Consider the following 20677-nt stretch of genomic DNA (forward strand, 5'->3'; position numbering starts at 1 on the left):
ATTCAAGTGGAAATGCCCAGGAAGCAGATCCGGAGCTTAGGATTTTTGGGCTCCTCAACCATCAACAAGGACAATGTGGTAACTATGGGGTAGCAGAGGCTGAGAGAGGTAGGAACTGACTCTATGGTGAACTGCTCCCCCACCGAGGTGGACATAATGTTATTTTTAAGGAATGCTTGTTTGAAAAAAGTATGGATAGTCCAAACATTTTGATTTCAGTTGGAATCTTTCCTGCTATGTTATGCAAGTATTCGAAAATAAAAATTCTGTCATTGAGAATTCTAGGTGGTACCCTGACTGGCAGGAATTTAGAGCTACAGTCACCTATTATTTTCTGTCTCAAAGCTGCAGGTAAAAGCTTCTGATCCCAGATATTAGAGTGAATTAGGACTGCTCATATAGCTTCTTAACTACACAAATCACATTTACCTTTAGGGATAGTCATGAATTCCCTGTAGTCTGATTTTTTAAAGGAGGAGAGAGTGTGTACTAGATTAAAAATTAAAGACCTTAATTCAGGTTGGCACTCTTCTGCTTTTTAGCCATGTGACCTCGACTGGGACACTTAACTTCCTCAAGATGCAATATCTCTCTCTGTAAAATGGGCATAGTTATCCCAGTCTACTTCATGTTCTTAAATTTAAAAAAATTATTACAAAGTATAGTTGACATACAATGCTGTATTAATTTCAGATGCACCACATAGTGATTCAGCAATTCTACACACTAAGCAATGCTTATCCTAGTAAGTATAGTTATCACCTGTTACCATACAATGTTATTACAATATTATTGACCATATTCCATATGCTATACTTTTCATCTGTGACTTATTTATTTTATAACTGGGAGTTTGTACCTCTTAATCCCCTTCACCTATTTTGCCCATCCTCCTACCCTCCTAACTCCATATATACTTTGTAACCCAGAAATACAATAATTGATAAGAAAATATCCGAAATATTTATAATGTAATAGATATATAAAAATTAGCGAGTGAAATATGCATTGAGCAACTACTGTGTAGCAGGGAGTGATATGAGATGCTTGCAATAGAAAAGATACAAAAAACTTTATAGTCTAGGGAGGTATAAAGATAAACTCCGATACATCCTTATGAAACAGTGGGTAAAATTCAAGATAGAGTGTATTATGGGGATACTTAGGAGGTCTGCCTAATTGGAGAGATTTATGGGGGGAGGGAATATCTGAGCTGTTATAAAAGGTACATTGATAGAGAAAAAGTGAGAATCTCAACCACAAGACAGTAACTGTGTAGGGAGGGTGTGTGTATGTGCACGTATGCGTATTGAGGTTTACTATAAATACTAATTTGATGTTGTTGAAGCAGAAGGGCATGGAGCTCTTTTTGACTCTGCTTCCTGAGATCAGGAGGGAATACCAAGCAAGTCCTTAGGGACTTCTGCTCCTGTGGTAAAGTTCTAGAAGATACCTCAGTCTCATTGGCCACATGCCAGGCTTTCTCTGGCTATGTGGAAATTCGAGCAATGTCTGCAGATGGAGACATAGTCGAGGTTTATGCCCTGTATCTAAGAATATATGAGTAATTCACCCCTTACCATGCAAGGTTTTGGTATAAAATTTACTCCGAAATACAAACAGATAATTCCCAAACACAACAGATTGAAGTAAATGAACTTTTTTTTTTTTTTTAAAGATTTTATTTATTTATTCATGAGAGACACAGAGAGAGAGAGAGGGAGAGAGAGAGACATAGGCTGAGTGAGAAGCAGGCTCCCTGTAGGGATCCTGATGTGGGATTTGATCCCATGACCCTGAGATCATGACCTGAGCCAAAGGCAGACACTCAACCACTGAGCTACCCAGGTGCCCCCTAAGTGAACTTTAAATAGACAAAAATTTGGCAGGAAAGGTGAGTCCATTTTCCTTCAGAAAAAGAAGCATCTGGGATGCCTGGGTGCCTCAGTGGTTGAACACCTGCCTTTGGCCCAGGGTGTGATCCTGGAGACCTGGGATCGAGTCCCATATCGGACTCCCTGCATGGAGCCTGCTTCTCTCTCTGCCTGTGTCTCTGCCTCTCTCTGTGTGTGTGTCTCTCATGAATAAATAAATAAAATCTTTAAAAAAAAAAAAGAAAAAGAAGCATCTTTATATTTGTATGAAAAAACACATACAGATATATATAAAGCATTGCCAAAGGGAAATGATTTTGACAAATGAAGACAAATATATCACTATTTAAAATATTGTTTGATTAAAGATCAAATTTGATTCTCTAAATTAATTAAGCAATAAGATACACTGAATGATTTTAACCACCTAAGAAGGGATATAATCACCCTGTATTTTACTGCTGCAGGGTGATCTTCAGGGTTTTCTGTTGAACAACATACCAAAAATATCTCTGTTGCAGTTAGAGGAACATAGGTGCTTGCTCATATTGTCTTGCTGGTTCTCTTTCTCACATACAAAATGACCATTTTTAATTTGTGCTCAATGGGTGTTTTTGGAATATTTAAATATTTTGAAATAATAAAATGTTTTCTTTTTGGTATACACCAGCCGTAAAATGAAGTACCACCTCTTATTAGAGCTAATGTTGACAGTGTTCTCAAAGATAAATCACTAGGCAACCCCCAAAAAACCTTATTTCCACCATGAATTTCTACTTTCTTCCTCTGACTCTTATCCTGTCTCAATCTAATGAATAGCTGATGTTCATTTCATGTTGTCTTTGCTCCATCTTTTGTACTCTGATGTTATTAAATAGGGAGATTACAACACAGCATGCAGTTAAAAGGAGCAGAAAGTACCTGGCTACCTTCTGGATGACTGCTATTCTGGCTACTATGCAATTATTAAAATCGGTGTTTCTGGGCTACAAAAAAAGAATCTCACCAGTAGAACTCTATTCATTGGAGTCATGATATTATACCCTTTTAATGTGCAAGTACATTAAACTAATTTTAGACCTGGACAATCTTCCACTTCAGTGATCTAATGCCAACCATGCCAAGGATTCAGCAAAGGGCAAACCAGAGAGGCAGAAGCATACTCTTTGGGGAACCATTACTTCAAAGTTAACAATAAAATCAACTTACAAAGATATATATCTGTATCTCCCTTCCATCTTAATTTCTGTACTGCCTTGAAGAGTTGATGAGGCCCATTGAAAAGGCAGATAGATGCTAGCAGGGACAATGAGAGTACCAAAGACAAATCTAATCTACCTCATTGTAATGTGCAGAGCTTAACTCTTTAAAATGTATTCCTTTATTCATTCTCCCATTTTCTTCACAGAGGATTTGAGTCAACTTACAAAAATATTTACAATAAAATAAAATAAATATTTGACAGAAGTTAAGCAAAAGCAAAATATGTGTAAGAAAACAAACAAATGCTTATTCTCTGCATATCCTCAAGAGGGGTTGTGATTTGGCTCTCAATTTTCCATACCAAAGAAAAGAAAAAAAAAATCTCCTCTATCAGAAAATTCATGGTGTTCTAGGATTTAAAATAATATATATCAAGGGAAGCACAGCTTCTTTTGCCACTGAGGCCTGAGGAGTTTCTCCTGTAGTTCTTTAAGGAGAAGACAGTCATCTGTGATACTATATCCTGACAAGAGAAATGAAATTCCCAAGGCAGTTATTAAACATGGGCTGAGGAAGTGATGTCAAAGCATAATTCGGTAAGGACAGTTCTACAAGTAACTAAAACCCTGTAGTCTGAGCATAGCACTCCCTGGTCAGGGTCAGCCTTGATGGAGGAGATAAACAAAATAATTGTAGGTGGGCTCTCCATGTTAATTCTGCTAACAGGCTTTTGTTAGGAATTAAGTGGCAGAGAGTAATATCCAGACTATTTACTTCCTGCCCTAACCCTAAGAGTAAATATTCTCTATTACTTATTAAATCTTTGAAAACCTGTGAGGCTGAGAGTGGGATGGTCCTTTTACAAAAGGTTAAGCTGCCTGACGTGAGTCTGGTGACCCAGTATGCCAGTAGCATGTGTAGCTCCAGTCCACTCTAACACACAGATGACAATGTAGGAAGATTTATTTTCTCTTTTTTTGATGACATCATCTCTTGTTTTGTATTGTCCCTCCATTTCTGTCAAAATCACTACTGATTCTAAATTCTTCAGAATGTTTTCCAGCTCTTTGGCTAGACTTAGTTAAAAGCATATTATCTGGAAATTTAGATAAGAGTTTGACTTCCTGACAGCCTAACAGAGTCCTCCAAATACATTCAGAAATCTACACTGATATTTCTTTTTTTTAAAAGATTTTATTTATTTATTCATGAGAGACGGAGAGAGAGAGAGAGAGGCAGAGACATAGGCAGAGGGAGAAGCAGGCTCCATGCCGGGAGCCCAACATGGGACTCGATCCCAGGGCTCTAGGACCATGCCCTGGGCTGAAGGCAGGTGCTAAACCACTGAGCCATCCTACACATCCCCTACACTGATATTTCTAATTGATATTTTCTAACCTTGGAGATTAGAATTTTGTTTTGCTTAATGGCTTTTGTTACAGTAACAACTGCTTATGGACAGGCAGCCGATGAGTCCATGAGAAAGTGGGGCCAGTCATTAATAAATTTGTAGGAATGCTTTTCTTTTTCTCAGGCATTTTCACATGTATGTGGGCATATATGAGAATTGAGAAAATTACTGCTGGAAAGAACTCTATATTCCTTTTTATTTATTAATGGCAAAGGCAGGCTGCTTTTCTCATGAGGAAGTCGCTCATGAATTTTCATTCAAAATAGTAAATTAGTGTCCACACTTTAATATGTTTAGAGTGGAAAGGGATTCTACATGCAACTGTGCATATCAGATTCCATGTCTAGAAAGCTAAATTTTATTCTTTAATGATATTATGATTGGGGCAGGGGCTCCTGTCCTATCTCCCTTCTATGCTTACATGCCACATAGAGTAAAGGGTGATGGGAAATTCTGATCTGTTATTAGTATTTTACTTTAGTAAAATTCTTAAACCATATTTGTACAAGATTTTGTTACCACTCCCTTTAGTGTCTTTCTTGAAAAGCAGAGGCAAACTTCCTTGAGCAAATAATGTGAAGAGTGAACACTTAGTGAATATTTGGGGAAAGAATCAATATGCTAAAGAAGCTAGGAAAATTGGATCATTTAATAGAAGTCCCACTATAGACAAGCTGGTATTTCAGGAACCAGTCTTGTGTTTTTGGGTGTGTTGGTGTGAAACAAACCATTAAACATATAAAAGATGGAGTCTTAAATGCTCCCAAATACATGTTACTCAGACTTAGGTAGAAAAACTGCCAGGACTTTTTAGTGTTATCTTTTCTTCAACCAATAATTGCTCTATTTTGATGATTTCTTCATCTGGTTGTCTGTTTTAATCAAAATTCCTCAGTGGGCCAAGCTGAAACCTCATATATTCACACACACCTCCCATTGATTTCACTTGGGTGAAACTTTATCTTTTAAGCAAAGTTTAAGTTGAAATGTTGAGTTAATGATGCTCACTTTAAATACCAAAGGCTGAATGCATTTATGTATTCAAACACTTAGCTAGTCAAACATAACTCCCATCAGGGTTTAGAGGAAGGATTATTTCTTAAACTATGCTAGCCTTACAAATAATGTATTGCTACCCAATCTGCAGAAAAATGATACCGAATAAGCTTGTTAGTATTTTATTTCTGTGGTGAAAAGCCCTGGAATCTTTTTGTAACCTTGAAAAGGCAAAGTAAAATGGTGGACAGGCTGTTGGGAAATATTTTTGTCAATTACCCATAGTAGTTAACCCAAATTTAGAAATATACATTAAAGAAAAAGTTGCACGTTTATTTCTCCATAGCCTTCTCTCCATCTCTATTAAATTCTCTGACTATGAAATAAATACATTCATAATTCTGTACTTGTCTAACAAAAGCTGACTTTGAGTTAGATGGCTGTTTCTCCTCATAACATGCATAAGCGTCTCAACATCCTAAAATGGAAATGTAAACCTATAATAGAAATGTCCAACTCTTTTATTGTGATCCCATTTAAGATCAAGTATATGGCAATTTAAAGGAGAAATATCCAAAAGAATACCATTTTGGTAATGTGTTTGCTTTATAACACTTTCCTAGAGTATATATAAGTTTGCTTTGTGACATTTTCATAGAGAATGTGACAGATTCACAGGGTCCTGAAAAGGTATGCTTTGAGATCTTTTAAAATCTAACAGGGACACCTGGGAGGCTCAGCGATTAAGCATCTGCCTTTAGCTCAGGGCATGATCCTGGAGACCCCGGATTGAGTCCCACATTGGGCTCTCTGCGTGGAGCCTGCTTCTCTCTCTGTCTGTGTCTCTGCCTCTCTCTCTCTCTTTAATGCATAAATAAATAAAATCTTAAAAAAAAAATCTAACAGATTATATATTTGACTGGATGAGTTAATACAAACCAAAACACAACTAACAAAAAATTTTATGAGGAAAATCCCTCCAAAAGAGTAGTTCTTATGTTTATATTCCTTATGAGATTATGAGCTACTTGCTATAATTTCAGTTGCCTCTCTCTTCTAAAAAGAGAGACAAGGCCTTTGTCACCAAGAATTCAGGAAAAGAACCTTGTTCTGAATTCAGCTGATAGAATCAGCATATTCTTCAAAGGGATGTAAAACTGTTAACGAGTTCTATGCTACCCTTGATAAATTCACTCATCTATGATCCTCTCTGTTTTCCTGTATAATAGTTGGCATTTTTCCTGGAAGATACTGTCTTTCACAAAATCACTTGGAAAACACTTAGCACTACCTTTGCAGGTAATGTAAACGTAAGATTAAGTAAACTACTTTCTTATCCAAGAATCTTCCTGAAATAATGAGCACACTTAATTGCATTCATTTCAGAAGCTTTTGAAGAACCAACAAAGAAATCTAGTAATTTATTTGTGATTTGCTACAAAGTTACATATTTGATTTCACTAAATTTGTAAAGTTCTGAGGTCTTTTCAAAGCTGCGAATTACCATGTGGCCAACAATCTGAAATCAGGCACAAATGCTTAAGAAAAATGTTTCTGTCTTCAGTAGTAGGACCTTTTAAGAATTGTTGTTTGGAAAACACTGCTGTTGATTCTGTACCAATAAAGCAAAATATGAAACCAAAGCATTTACAATATCTAACAAACTCAAGCCTACATATTCTCAGCTAAAATGAAAATAGACTAGACTGAAGAAAGGGTGAGTATCTGTGTGAGGTTCCTTTGCTTTGTGGGTCTTCAGTGTAGACCCTTGGAGAAGAAATGTGAGGTGCAGTTAACTAGAAGAAAGGGGTTTTGTTCCAAGTCCCTCGCTAAGGGGAATAATAAGAGGGAATAGTTCAGTAGATATAAAGTCATCGTAAAGAGCCAGTTCAAACATGTTCTTGGTTCTGAACATTTTGCCATCCTATATATGCTTTGTTTATTTAAATCTTTAATTTTCAGGGTAGAAAAAAGAAGGTGTGAAAGGAATGGGAGGGCAACTCACATTAATGGAGAACCTACCCACGTAATTCTTTTCAAGTTAGCATATGCACCTTTATCCTGTACTTGAAGGCAAAATCCCACCTTCAGAATGAGTGAAGAAGCCAGTCCATGTTGCACTGGCTGGGCTGATACTGGCATTTGGGGAGGAGATACTATTATCTCTGCCACGTGCTGCTCTTCTGAAGTCATTCTTGCCCTACTAAAGATTTTTGGCTTCATTTGAATTATTTGAGCATAATCAAAATTTCTTTTCCTCATACACATATGGAAAACAGGCTCCTTTATTTTCCTTGCCGGTTGATAATTTTTATGAAACATCCTAAACACATAATTTCCTGACAAAGTAAGGGAAAACCTTGCTTTAAGATCAGAGGCCAGGAGACACTTGGGTGGCTCAGTGGTTGAGCGTCTGTCTTTGGCTCAGGTTGTGATCCCAGGGTCCTGGGATCGAGTCCTCCATGGAGCCTGCTTCTCCCTTTGCCAATGTCTCTGCCTCTCTCTATGTGTCTCTCATGAATAAATAAATAAAATCTTAAAAAAAAAGATCAGAGGCCAGGCTCTTTAGCACAATGCTTATAGCCTCTTCTAATAAATTAACATCATCATTAAGGAACTATCTCGTGGAGTAAACGCTGTTTTTCAGATTTATTTCTCTCCCTAGTTTTTTCTAAGATGGCATCTGGGTTTACATGACCTTGCAATTCTGGGGTGTGGTGAGCTCCCCTGATTTACTGTGGCCCTAGGGTACAGATTGGCTGGGCTCATTGAAATGGATCTCACCTTAGATATTCTGAGGTTGTCCCCCACAGAGGTTCTGGCTGTGTTGTTCTCTCTTGGCTTGGTCAGGTGGTATTTTCTGCTGTCTAAGCCCCATCTCAACCCTTACTGACCGTGCCAACCCTCTGAGGTCTGGCTTCAGAAGTTCCCCTGCCCGCCCTGGGGGTCACTGTGCCTCTGTTCCCATGGCAACACCTCTGTCGAGTTCACCAGATGAACTCCCAGAAACCTCATGGGGGGTGGTGGTGAGGAGAAAGAATAGTGTCCTCATTGAGGAGATAAAAGAACAGGTAGCAAAGGGAGTGTTAACCAAAATTCTCTCTGTAACATTCCAAGTCCAGGTTATGGTGAAGACACTTTAAGGCAATCTCTTCCCAGACTACCTAGCACGAAATGGAACTGACATCCTTGTGCTTTGGACTATCCTTTCAACATGCCTCACATACCTCCCCTCTGGTTCTTAGTCCAAGAGGGGAGGATATACATCTTAGCATGAGTTCTTTTGCCTCTATTTCTTTCTTATTTAAATCCACTGATATGGAAAGGGTGAGCTTTTCCCTTTATTTCTCCTTTGCTTTTAATGTTCCCCAGGACCATACTTTCCTAATTTGGGGGGGGTGTTATTTCCCCTTTCCCCTGTCTTTATGGTTAAAATGGGGGAGGTGCAGTTTCTCATTTATGCTGGAATTCCTTGCTATTCAAAGTGAGACCTGTGACCAACAGCGCTGCCAGTTGCCAAGAATGCAGAATCCCGGGCCCCACCCTAAAATCACTGAATCAGACCTGCATTTCAACAGAATCCTCATCTCTGTCACATGCACATTAAATCTGAGAAGCTCTGCTCTAGGCCACCATAGCCTTCCAAAGGTTTTGGTCACATCCCCTATACCAAACGTCAGTTAAACATTAATTCTACACATCAGTCAATGATGATCCTTGCCCCTGGATACTTATGGTCTTAGTCAATAATCTTTATCATTATGGTAAAGCAATTAAAATAAATTAGACAGTTCTAGATCTAGTTTTCCTCTATCACCAGACACACCTTAAGTTTTCTTTGGCAGATGTATTAAGATTAAATTGTAAGTTATGAAAAGTAGATGTTCATTTTCGTGGAAATCAGTCATTTATTGTATAGAGACAGGAACAGGGTAGTAATAAAATACTCACTTGATAAATCCAGATTCATACTTGAACCTGCTTGCTTCATTGACACTGATAGGGTTTTGCTCAGTTACAGTTTGATAAGGATGTGATTTCTTTTAGGGAGATGATTTTGGGGGGAAGGACAAAGTCATAGTTTTTCATCCTGCACTTTCATTTTCTGATCACAGTGTTTTAGAAGAATCTGGGCTTTACTTATTCACCAGGCTTTCAATAGAGAATCACATTAATCCTTTTAAGCTCCTTATTCTAATGATTTATTTTGTTGAAAACCATAGTGATCCTCCTTTGAATTTTAATGATTGCTGGCTATTCAAAGATTCATTGTTTTGACTTCCTGTCCTTACCTTTGTTTCCTACATGTCTGTGGGGAACACCTGTCTAATACTGGATCTGCCCCTGGTTCTCACTGGCTTACCAGAGTCACTCAAGCCTATCTCTGAGTGTTAAGCTGAAATGCTGGCTACTCATCCATGACAATAAATGTAGGATATATGTTTGCAGAGATAGGCAGATAGACAGCAGAGGGACAAATAAATAAATGATTGAGTCATTTCCCAGTGAAAATAGTATTTCAGATCTGATAATAAATTGTGATCATTGTAAAGAAATTAGTTAAATTAGTATTCTTAATCGTAAATGTATTTAGGATACAACATCTGTGAAAATCTAGTAGATGAAAAAGTGGTTTGAATTTTTGAGGGGGCTATTCTGATCCCCCATTCTGGACCATACAACTTTCACAAGGCCCTGACCCCCCATTTCTCAGTATGTTAAATATGGCAACGCTCTCTTTCAAGGACATAGTAGTAGTCATTGTGTTCAAGTGCTGTAAATCCTCAAACAGGGTTAGCAAATGGAAATAGTCATGATATGTCTTGGGTATGAGCATCAGAATAACATGTTATGTTTTCGAAATCTAAGAAATGCTATGTCACAGGCTGGAGTTTCTATTTTGCCCACCGTGTAACCACACAGAGAATTCTTCCCTTCTCTTTTTACAGGTATCACCTAGGAACATCACGGGTTTTCAAGAATATATTATTCTAATATGAGATTTTAACAACTACACTGTATTTATGCATAATACATTTTGTGCCTTATCTTCAGGCTTCTGGACTTTGATTCAGAATATCAGGAGCTCTGGGATTGGCTGATTGACATGGAGTCCCTCGTGATGGACAGCCACGACCTGATGATGTCAGAGGAGCAGCAGCAGCATCTTTACAAGGTTAGAGCTACCCTTCTTGCCTTTACCTTGCTGTGGAAGATCTGATTAGCCTGACAAGTCTCTCTCTCTCTCAGGATATCTTTGCGTTCATTGTATGTATCATGGTGTCTATTAGAATTCCCTTCCCTGTCCCCAAACTCATTTCCATCCCTTGTGTGCTGACAGGCTGCACCGACATCATAATTGCAAGAAAGTTCCCTTTATCACATTCTATTTGGTGTAATTCTATAGAAGGACAAAGATTTATCTCCAAGATGAATAGCAATAAATGAAACCGCATTAATAAATAGACTGAAACAAAATGAAGGATAAATGGACTGCTAACATTTAACAAAATGTGTTTTCATTGGAGCACTCAGGTGGATTCTATCCACCCCTCAGATCTTTCCAGAGAAAAAAGAAATTTGCCTTCAGTTTGGCTTGCTACTTCCAGGGTACAGGGCTCATTCAATTTAATGTTTATTAGTGATACATAGAACAGACGTTGTCATATCGAGTCAATACATTTGCGTGTGATTTAAGAAAACTGGCTTGGAACTCATATATTGATTGTAGGCAATCCAGCTAATAACTATCTATATTGTTTTTCCGTGTCTGCTAATTCACCCTTAGCCTAATATGTTTTACCAATTCTCCTTAAATAGTCTTAGAAATTCTTACAAAACAGCTATGTGATTTCAACTGAAAAAATGGTTGCAAGATTCACAGTGTCTGAAAAAGCTATTGGGGAGGGTAGAGGGACTTTCCACTGAAATATCAGATTGCAGTAAATCTTCCTCATTTAGGCAATTTTTATTGGAGTAATTCTGACAGTTGTCATCCTTGAATTGCTTTGAGCATATGGCATATTTCAAAGAGCAGATTGTGAATCATAAAAAATAAAATTAATAACTAACCACAGAATCAGCAACAGTATAATGACAGGAAACAACTACCCTCTAGCTTTTAAAAATTTCTTATAGAATAAGAAGTACATTCAAGGTCAAATAAAAGTTGTCTTCTTTCTTCCCCATTTTTTTAAATCATTTTAAGTTACCTTTCCTAAATATCTTATTTTAACTTTTACCTTCTCTACAGAGAGATCTTTATGTACACTTTTCAAGTGTCTGGTTGACTTTAAGTAGTGTCCCCTGAGAATCATCTTGGTTAAAAGAAGATGTAAGCTCCCCAGGGAGTCAGCAAATGGTGATATTTTATTCCCTAAAGAATTCCGTCCAACATTAATCGAGTTTGTTGACTATTAGCTATTTCCTATATGGGTGGCTGTCCACATTAACAACAGAGCTTATCTTCTGACATAACGTATTGTTGGAGTAAGAGTCCTCACCTAATGTGAACGAAGCTAGGTGATGTCACGTTTCATGTCAGGATCAAGAATTATGTATGAAAAATGTCCATTAATCTTTATTAATTTATTGATACAAAAATATTAACTTTATTCCTAAAAAGCATCAAAATTAAACCAAACAGGAAAAAATAATACAAAAGTTAACTAACCATAAGCCATTATCTCTGATTTTATTGCACTCATGATGCCAAATAACATTTTTCTTCTTGATGTATTTGCATTTTGCACATAAACCACTATTTTTTTTTCAGTAATAGTGCTATTCTTTGTCAAAATCATATCCATATAATTTACATCACAATTAATAGGAAATCAGTCTTCTTTTTCTTGTGGTTTCCTTATAAGTGCTCTGCCTGAAAATTCCCATTCTGGTATATTGAAGGCCATTATTCCACCCACTTAGTACTTCTGGATTAGAGTATTTGCCCAAACATTTTCCATATTGGGGTTCTTCATTTGTGACTCATGTCCTATCATCATCTTTCTGCTCTGAGGTGCTTGACATAGCTAAGTTTACAAAACTGGCACTAACTTTGCATTTGGCTTATAAGCAAAATTAAAGGTTGAGCTACATACGAGAGCAAATGCTAACCAGTCTATAGGGTCTTTCTTTATCCAAGCCCCCATGTTATTCCAGAGTTTTAGAGACCTCCAAAGCAATCCTGAGGACATCACTAAGGAGTCATTTAGAACTTGGGGTGGCTCCAGAATTAGAAAAATTGATGGAGGAAAATTAATTTCAGGTCTTTGTTTCAAATCCTCAGGGATTCTCAGGTTAGGTCAACATTTTCGATGTCCTATTGCTCTGTTGTAATGTGCCTGAATTTTCAGGAATCAACTGAACCTATGACCTGGGAGAGGAGGACTTGGAGACTATTGATCATAGAGACCCCTGAGTAATAGTGCTTTTCTGTTGGTCCCCAGGCCTTCCTGGGCTTTCAATACCATTTGAGACTTTAATCTTTAAATTTGTTGGCCCTGAAAGATACCAGTGTTCTATCAGCATTTTTCATCAAGGGCACCACTGACCTTTGGGACAGAATCATTTTTTGTTGGTCAATGGGACTATCCCTTCCACGTGGGGCATTTACGATTCACATTCCCTAGCCATTGTGACAATTCAGTAGGATGCCTAGCCGTTTCATGGCATTCCCAGTCCAGTTCAACCTATGTACATCATTTTCCTTTCTTAAAATGCATCTATAACACTAAGAAAAATGCCTTGTGCTTGGATTTTGTATGTTGTTAAGCAAAACACCTTACATAGCCAATATTGAACGAACAATCATTGTGTTAAAAAATTAAGGATGAGTGCTCATTTAGGTAGCATATGTACTAAAAAATTAAGGGTGAGAATGAAGTTCATGATCGCTGGTATTATCATAAGGAATGAAGGTGAAATCTTTCAGAGAGACCTTCAGCTGAGTGATGGTAAAATCTCAGGAACTGTAGACCAGGACAGAAGCATGATTCCTATTACCATAGAATTCAAAACCTTTTCTCTCCTCTCCCTGGTGGGGGGGCTCTCTGTACTTTATCACTCAGCTCCTTCCCTAGTCATGCCCGGATCCTGAGTCATGACATGCATTATACAGACCTAGGTGGAGCCCCAAAGTCCACATTTGGAAATGTTGGTTTAGAGGAAGTATAATAAAGTGGTAGTCAACGAGTGAAGATTTTTTTTTTAGCCTTTTCAACATCAGGTACTATTTGCCTGACTTTACCAATTTATTTTATAATCTCATCTCTGCTAGAAAAATCATCTGGCCTGAACTCCTAGGTATGCTGCTATAGACAAATACCTTCGATTATTCATTCAGCAGACCTCCTGAGTTGGGTACCTATTGTGATATGTTGGTTACCCCAAACCAGCAGAATACCAAAGGGACTTCTTAAAGGAAAAGAATTAGGTTTAATAGGCAAAGAATACATTGACACAACCTGATGTAATTTATAATTTAGAACCTTAACATTACAATGAACTACAGAAGAGATTTTCTGTTTAAACCATTTCTTGTTATTTTCAGATTGTTAGGAATTTAAGACCATTTTCTTTCTAATTAATTTTCAACTGCAGGTCTTAAGAGCAACTAGATTCTTACTTAAAAATGATCACTTCTTTAAAGATATTTTCTTCCTCGTTTCAAGACAGTGAGCCATATTGCCAGTGTCTTTCCTTCTCCCTTCTTTGTCTGGCCTCTACTTGACCAACTTCGGAGCAGGGACCTTCTATAGCTCTTTTCTAATAAACACTAGCAGTATTGTCAGCCTAGAGAACATAAACGTAGTTCTTTCTTGTTTTTTCTTCCTCAATCTGAGAATCACCTCCAAGGAGAATTTGCTCCCACTCTCTCCCTTTCTTTTTCTTCATTCCTCCTACCTTCCTAAGTAGGACAATTTAATTTGTCAAAAGTAACCACCGTGATTTTGAAAGTTCAGCTCCTATTTGGACTGGAGTTACGAAGCCAGAATTCATAATCACAGGGAGCTGTCACTCTGCTGGTCTGCATGTGCATTAACTATTAATGGAGAAATATTTAAAACCCACTTGCAAAGGAAAAGCTCCATTTTTTCATTTCTACAGATCAAAGGTGGCATTATTCTTGGGCTCAGGGAAGCTCAAGACACCCCCCCCCCCCCAATCCCATGAATTTTATAGACTGAGTGACCTAGAAGCATCACTAAGATGGGAGAAGCTGGAGCTCTGGCTGCTGCTGTGGCTGTCCTACCCTCTGAGGCATATGCAGCTGACTCTGGAGTGCTGTGAGGCTGTGCCCTGTCAGGGGCTTCTTACCACACTACAGACCACTGCCCAATCTCTGCCACCTACAAAGCACAGATGACAGAGCTCTTAGTGATCCTGGGTTGGTGTGAGGTTCCAGAGTACAAGGGTTAATTTCCTGGGTCAAATTCAAAAATTGTGATCTGGTGATTATTGTTATACTTGAACAGAGCTGTTTTCAGATAGTGTAAAGCTCATTAAAACACCACATTTATAAATTTGTTCCTGAGAGAAGGCTTAGCTGCTCCTTGTAAAAAAAATAGTAGTTTATATGATTTCTAAGGGGTTAAAATAACACAGCTTAAAAATTATGTGACATTCATACTCATTTCAACTGAGACCTTTATACTTTCAAGGAATTTACACTGAAGATTTTATATTTCATTATGAGGGTTAGTTACTGTCATACAGTTCTACTTTTATGGGAAACATGTAAGTGTCTTCTATCTTTCTCTTTTGGCATAAGTATCATATAAATATGGCCTGGGGGCAAAAGGAAAAGAAGTGTTCATTTTGCATGATACAATGCTCACTAAATCGACTAATTACATTTTTTACTCTCTGGATTTGAGGTTGCTTATAAGAATTCACAGGAAAAATTTAAAAATATTTTTAACACATAAATACAAATCAGACTAGTCTCTCTCAGTGAGAAGAGTTAATATGTAGGCATATAGACTGTTTGTTCCTACGTACTTACTAAAGAACCTAAAATTTCACCTTGGGTTTCCTGGTGGTAAAAGCAAAGAGGGAAATGTGCTCAATTGCCAAATTTACATTTTCCATGAGAAAAAAATTATACTTCCTTTTAAGAAATTAAGTTTATTTTGATACTTAGATATGAAAACACTTTTTATTAGGATTTACATTTTAACATGTAAAGGAGTAGAACAGCATAATAGAGAAATGTCTAACCACAATATTTCTTACAAGCAAGTTTCTAAACATAATACTTCTAACAAGTGAATTACTTTTTCTCTAACTCTGTTGCCAGGTAACATTACAGATTTTGAGCACAGCTCACATCCAGAAGTGGTTCCTTTCAATGAGAGTTTGACCAGGTGGGATTAATAAGAGAAGACATCAATATTATATGTTTGAAAAGAAGAGGTTATTAGGAAAGAGAGAGAAATATAAGCATTGTAGAGAAAGAAAAACAGTTGAAATTAGTTAATTTACAGCTAACCAAACAAAAATGAGTGATTTAAAACAATTAAAAACAAAAAGAGTAAATTAAAATCATGGGTAGATGAATGAATAAATAAGAAAACTGCTAAAAAGCAAATACAAACAAACAGAACTAAAACACTGAAAGAAGAATTGCTTTAGGAAAAAGATAGACAAAAGAAAGGGATAAATTTTATCTTATTTATTTAAAGATTTATTTATTTATTTATTTATTTATTTATTTATTTATTTATTCATGATAGACAGACAGAGAGAGAGAGACAGAGAGGCAGAGACACAGGAGGAGGGAGAAGCAGGCTCCATACCGGGAGTCCAATGAGGGACTCGATCCTGGGACTCCAGGATTGTGCCCTGGGCCAAAGGCAGGCACTAAACCACTGAGCCAACCAGGGATCCCCAAAAGGGATAAATTTTAAAAGAGAAAATATTACTTAGAGAATTTGAGTGTGCATAAGACAAGCATTATGACTTTTTAAAAGAAATATGTATAGAATAAGATTAGAAATTCTGGAGAAGGGGATCCCTGAGTGGCTCAGCGGTTTAGCGCCTGCCTTTGGCCCAGGGTGTGATCCTGGAGTCCTGGGATCGAGTCCCATGTCAGGCTCCCTGCATGGAGCCTGCTTCTCCCTCCTCCTGTGTCTCTGCCTCTCTCTCTCCCTCTCTCAATGTCTATCATAAATTAATTAATTAATTAAAAAAAATTCTGGAGAATAAGAAACACAGTGTAAAAGACTTGGTATTTTATGACTACTGATGCCAAACTGACGTTGTCATAGCTATGAACTGATCATAGAAAAGAGATTAATTCCACTACCCCTATATTTTATAAATCCACAATTTCAACCCTCTATAATAGTTTTCTTTCATTTTGTTGTGGACTAGATTGATCTAAATAATTTCAGATGTTGTCCGATACCTTTATGAGTGAACTTAAGCTCCTAAAAATGAAATGCTAAGCTGATTTACAGTCTAGGTTGTTGTAGCTGGGCTTAAAATAGTAGAGAATTCATTACCTTTATAAAAAAAAAATTTATGTGTTGGTGTATAGAATAGAGAAGTATGTGTCAAAAAATTAAATTCTGGGGGTGCCTGGGTGACTCATTCAGTTAAGGGTCTGACTCTTGATTTCAGCTCAGGTCATGATTTCAGGGTCCTGGGATCAAGCCTATGTCAGCCTCTCTGCTCAGCAGAGAGTCTGCTTGAGGATTTCTTTCTTTCTCCCTCTGCCCCTCTCCATTTGTATTCTTTCTGTCTCTGTCTCTGGTTTTCAAATAAATAAATCTTTAGAAAAATTAAATTCTGTTAACCAGGCCTTAGGTTGGAATTTCAGTACCAAAATGAAGCAAATTACTAGTTATTGAAGCAGTCAAGGTAAAAATGTACTAGATATATCAGGCATAAGAACCTAATGATAATTTTTTTTACCTCTTTCTCAGTAGATTAATTGTAGAGCTTAATTGTATGTTAGATTAAAACTCCATTAAGATAAGAAGAATATGCTTAAAATCATTATAATATTTCAAATAACATTATCTAGTCATTTTAAAAGTGATCAGAATAGGAAAATCTAGGCTGCCTCCACCGCTATGGAGAAATGAATTTGTTGTTCCATTTTTATTAAAGCTAAAAAGTCCTAGATTAGCTGTCATATTAATGTTTGCTGTGAAGACAAATACACATATTTTTCTTTTCTTTCTTGAAGAGGACAAAACACGTCCTGAAAATGTTTAGAAGTAGATGAATGTGGTTTCTGAACGATATGGGAAGTGCTGTTTTTGCTGGAACTTACAATTCCTATTTGGATCGCTTTTTTAAGAGGGAGAGAGAGATAGAGAAAGGATGTGAAGAGAATAGTATGCCAAGAAATAGTTGGCTCTGTGTGCAGAGGGGCAAGGAAGGGAAGCCCCGCCAGCAGTTTTTGTCTCTGGTGGGTGAGCTGCTGTCCGGAAGGTGCGTTGGCTCTCCGGGCTGCCTCTGCTGCATTGTGCTACTCCCTCTCTCCCTGGCCTGGCCTGCTCTGGCCTAGAGTGGATCAAACAAGCCGTGGGGAAAGTTCCCCTCATTTGCATCACTTCTAGACAGCCCTGTCGTACTCTTTGCTGACAGGAAATCACTGTCTTTGTCACCTTTTCTCAGGGCCCTCCTTTTGGCAGAGATGGGCCATGTGACCACGCTTAATCACAACAACAGGGCTGGCTCAGGACTCAATGACATGTTTTCCTCAGCACTTCAATAAATGGGGTAGAGGAGTCAGGAGGAAATGACTACATTAATTTTAAAGTGAAAAGATAATTAACACTTGAAGGACTAATGCTACAACCTATGGAATTATTATTCAAATTGAAGTTAATTTATCAAAAACTTGTGAAAACTATCTCCCCTAATGCAACTGTTTTAAAAAAAATCAACCTTGAATTGTAAGAGTTGGGCCCGTTGGAGGGAGAATGGGAAGAAGGCGGAGAGAGGGGCTTTGGACAGAGAGAGAGAGAGAAGGGGGGGCGGGGAGAGAAAGAGGGAAATCATAGCAGGCATAAGCTGTGTTTGAAAAAGCAACTTAAATGGGCTAAAACTTCAACATTTGGGCCTGAAGGCTGGAGCATGTAAAACGCTTACTTAGATGATATGAATAGGACACTGGCAAACAAAAGCAGCAGTGTGCTCCTAGAAAACTGTGCTTAAAGGAGTTTCCTTGGCAACAGAAATGCAGTTCCAAAAGTAGACAGAACTTTCCTCAGAAAACATACTATTAATAACAACCTTCCGGAACAACTTGGAACAATTTGACGACTTGGCAATAATAATGCCAAGTGTTCTGCAAATTAATCTCACACATAACAGTTATGTTTCCCTTGCCCGTAATTCTGCTGGACCCTACCAAGAACTCCCTGCTTTTTGGTGGCGCGAATGTGAAAAATATTTCTAAATGTTGTCATGGGAAAAGAAAACCAAAAGAAATGCTAGTGGCCGGCAGCGGCCAGTGATTGTATTCAGCCCCTTGGAACCCAGGAGATAATTTAATGAGATGAGTTGATTCCAATTAAAGTGACTATGTCTAGTATCTCGTCTCAACAAACATGCTTCCATGAACAAAACTCATTAAAGGGTTAACAGCCTGAGAACTGCTATGATGTGAAGCACATCTTGAGGCCACTGGTTATATAAATGTAACACTTCACTAAATACGTGCTGGGTGTTATTTTTAAAAGCATCATAATTTCTTGTCAGCCCAGAGAATAAACTAATCTGGGATCTACTTGGCCAATGAGAATCATTTGAATTCTCCTGAATGCAACACATTTGCCAGCCAAGAAAGGTATAGTGTTCCCCTCCTCTGACCTTTCTTGAATCCTTGGATCTAAAGGTTAAAAGTAATCAATATCTCATTGCATGGCTTGGTTTCAGGGTAATAAGTAATAACCATCATGTTAAAATCCAAATGATTACAGATAGCTCTTAAATGAGTTGACCTGTTTGGAAGCTTTTATTAATTGCAATCAGGATAATCGTTAGAGTTTGCTAATAAAATTTTGGATTAAATTGCAAAAATTCCAGCCTTTAACTTTTGAAAAACGACTTTTGCTTAATTAGATGTGAATGTGCAGTGGTCCCTCCTGTGTTAAGTTGAGAGATTTGGCTTTAACCGCACGTATTTGGAGATTTCTTTCGGTTTTTATAAAATAAATTAGAGGAACACTTAAACTACTTATAAGAAAGGGTGTTAGGCTCACTACCACCTTTTGCTCCAGAACTGCTCGATATTGTGTGTCGGTTTCGGGTCAGTGAGTCCATGGAAATGTCCCTCTCCTACTTTTTAGCATTTCCTATTTTTAAATTACTTATCTTTAGGGGCTATATTCATATTTGGGCTGATCTGCTTTGTAGCTAGAAAAAAACATACGATGTGTGATTACACTTCACACAGGATGAACTGAGAGTTATTTATTTTGTTTGAAAAAAAAAAAAAAGGACTACCAAGGTTTAAAGATGAAGACCAAGCATTATCATTGACAAAAGGGTCTTGATGTAAAAAGGATAACTGTTAGGTTTAATGTGCATGTAATTACTTCAGGAAGGCATTGGTTATCATAACTATTTCATAACTCCAACACTAAATCATATAACCTACAATATGTTATAACATAGCCAAGTGTATAAGATATGCCATTGAATCCAAATATTGTGTCCTTATGATTATTCTAGTTTTTACAATTTATTAGAATTTCATACAGGTATTCCTAAAACAGGTAGGTGGGGCTTAGAAGGATAGCTAGATAATATGTTAATTATTTCAAAAAAAGTCCTGGTGCTTGCTTTGGCAGCACATATACTAAAATTGGAATGATACAGAGAAGATTATCCAGGCTCCTGCACAAGGATGACACGCAAATTTGTGAAATGTTCTATATTAAAAGGATAAGGAGAAGAAAAAGTAGTCTGGTACCTGTTCAGAATATTCTGGAAAATCCTGGGTTGGAAAAGTTCAACCATAGTACTTTCAAAGATCAATTCATTAACTTCCTCTTTTCTTGCCCTTATCTCACTAGCATGTCTAACTTTAAAAAGAGAAGACGTGGGACATCATTTTGAAGTATTAGGAATTCTCCAACCCAACTATTTCCAATATTAAATGTTCATATTGCCTTAAATCCCATCCTTAAGATTCATCTTTGAGGTAAAGAAGAACACACTCTACTGGATA

The 20677-nt window shown here is 37.4% G+C and overlaps 1 protein-coding gene and 1 non-coding gene across 7 annotated transcripts in view; both read left to right on the plus strand.

Moving 5' to 3' along the window:
• The window catches only part of AKAP6 (A-kinase anchoring protein 6), a 571491-nt gene that overhangs the window by 439693 nt on the left and 111121 nt on the right, over positions 1-20677 (plus strand). For all 6 annotated transcript variants that reach the window (XM_072761386.1, XM_026007685.2, XM_072761389.1 and 3 more), the window contains one exon: positions 10540-10660. In XM_072761386.1, the coding sequence (XP_072617487.1) occupies positions 10540-10660 (121 nt within the window). The remainder of the gene's footprint in view (positions 1-10539; positions 10661-20677) is intronic.
• LOC112926613 (U6 spliceosomal RNA) lies at positions 20282-20388 on the plus strand. The gene has a single exon (XR_003236367.1). It is a non-coding gene; the product is annotated as a U6 spliceosomal RNA (small nuclear RNA).

This window comes from Vulpes vulpes, chromosome 6, assembly GCF_048418805.1.
Source record: "Vulpes vulpes isolate BD-2025 chromosome 6, VulVul3, whole genome shotgun sequence".
In the NCBI taxonomy this organism is placed as follows: domain Eukaryota; kingdom Metazoa; phylum Chordata; class Mammalia; order Carnivora; family Canidae; genus Vulpes; species Vulpes vulpes.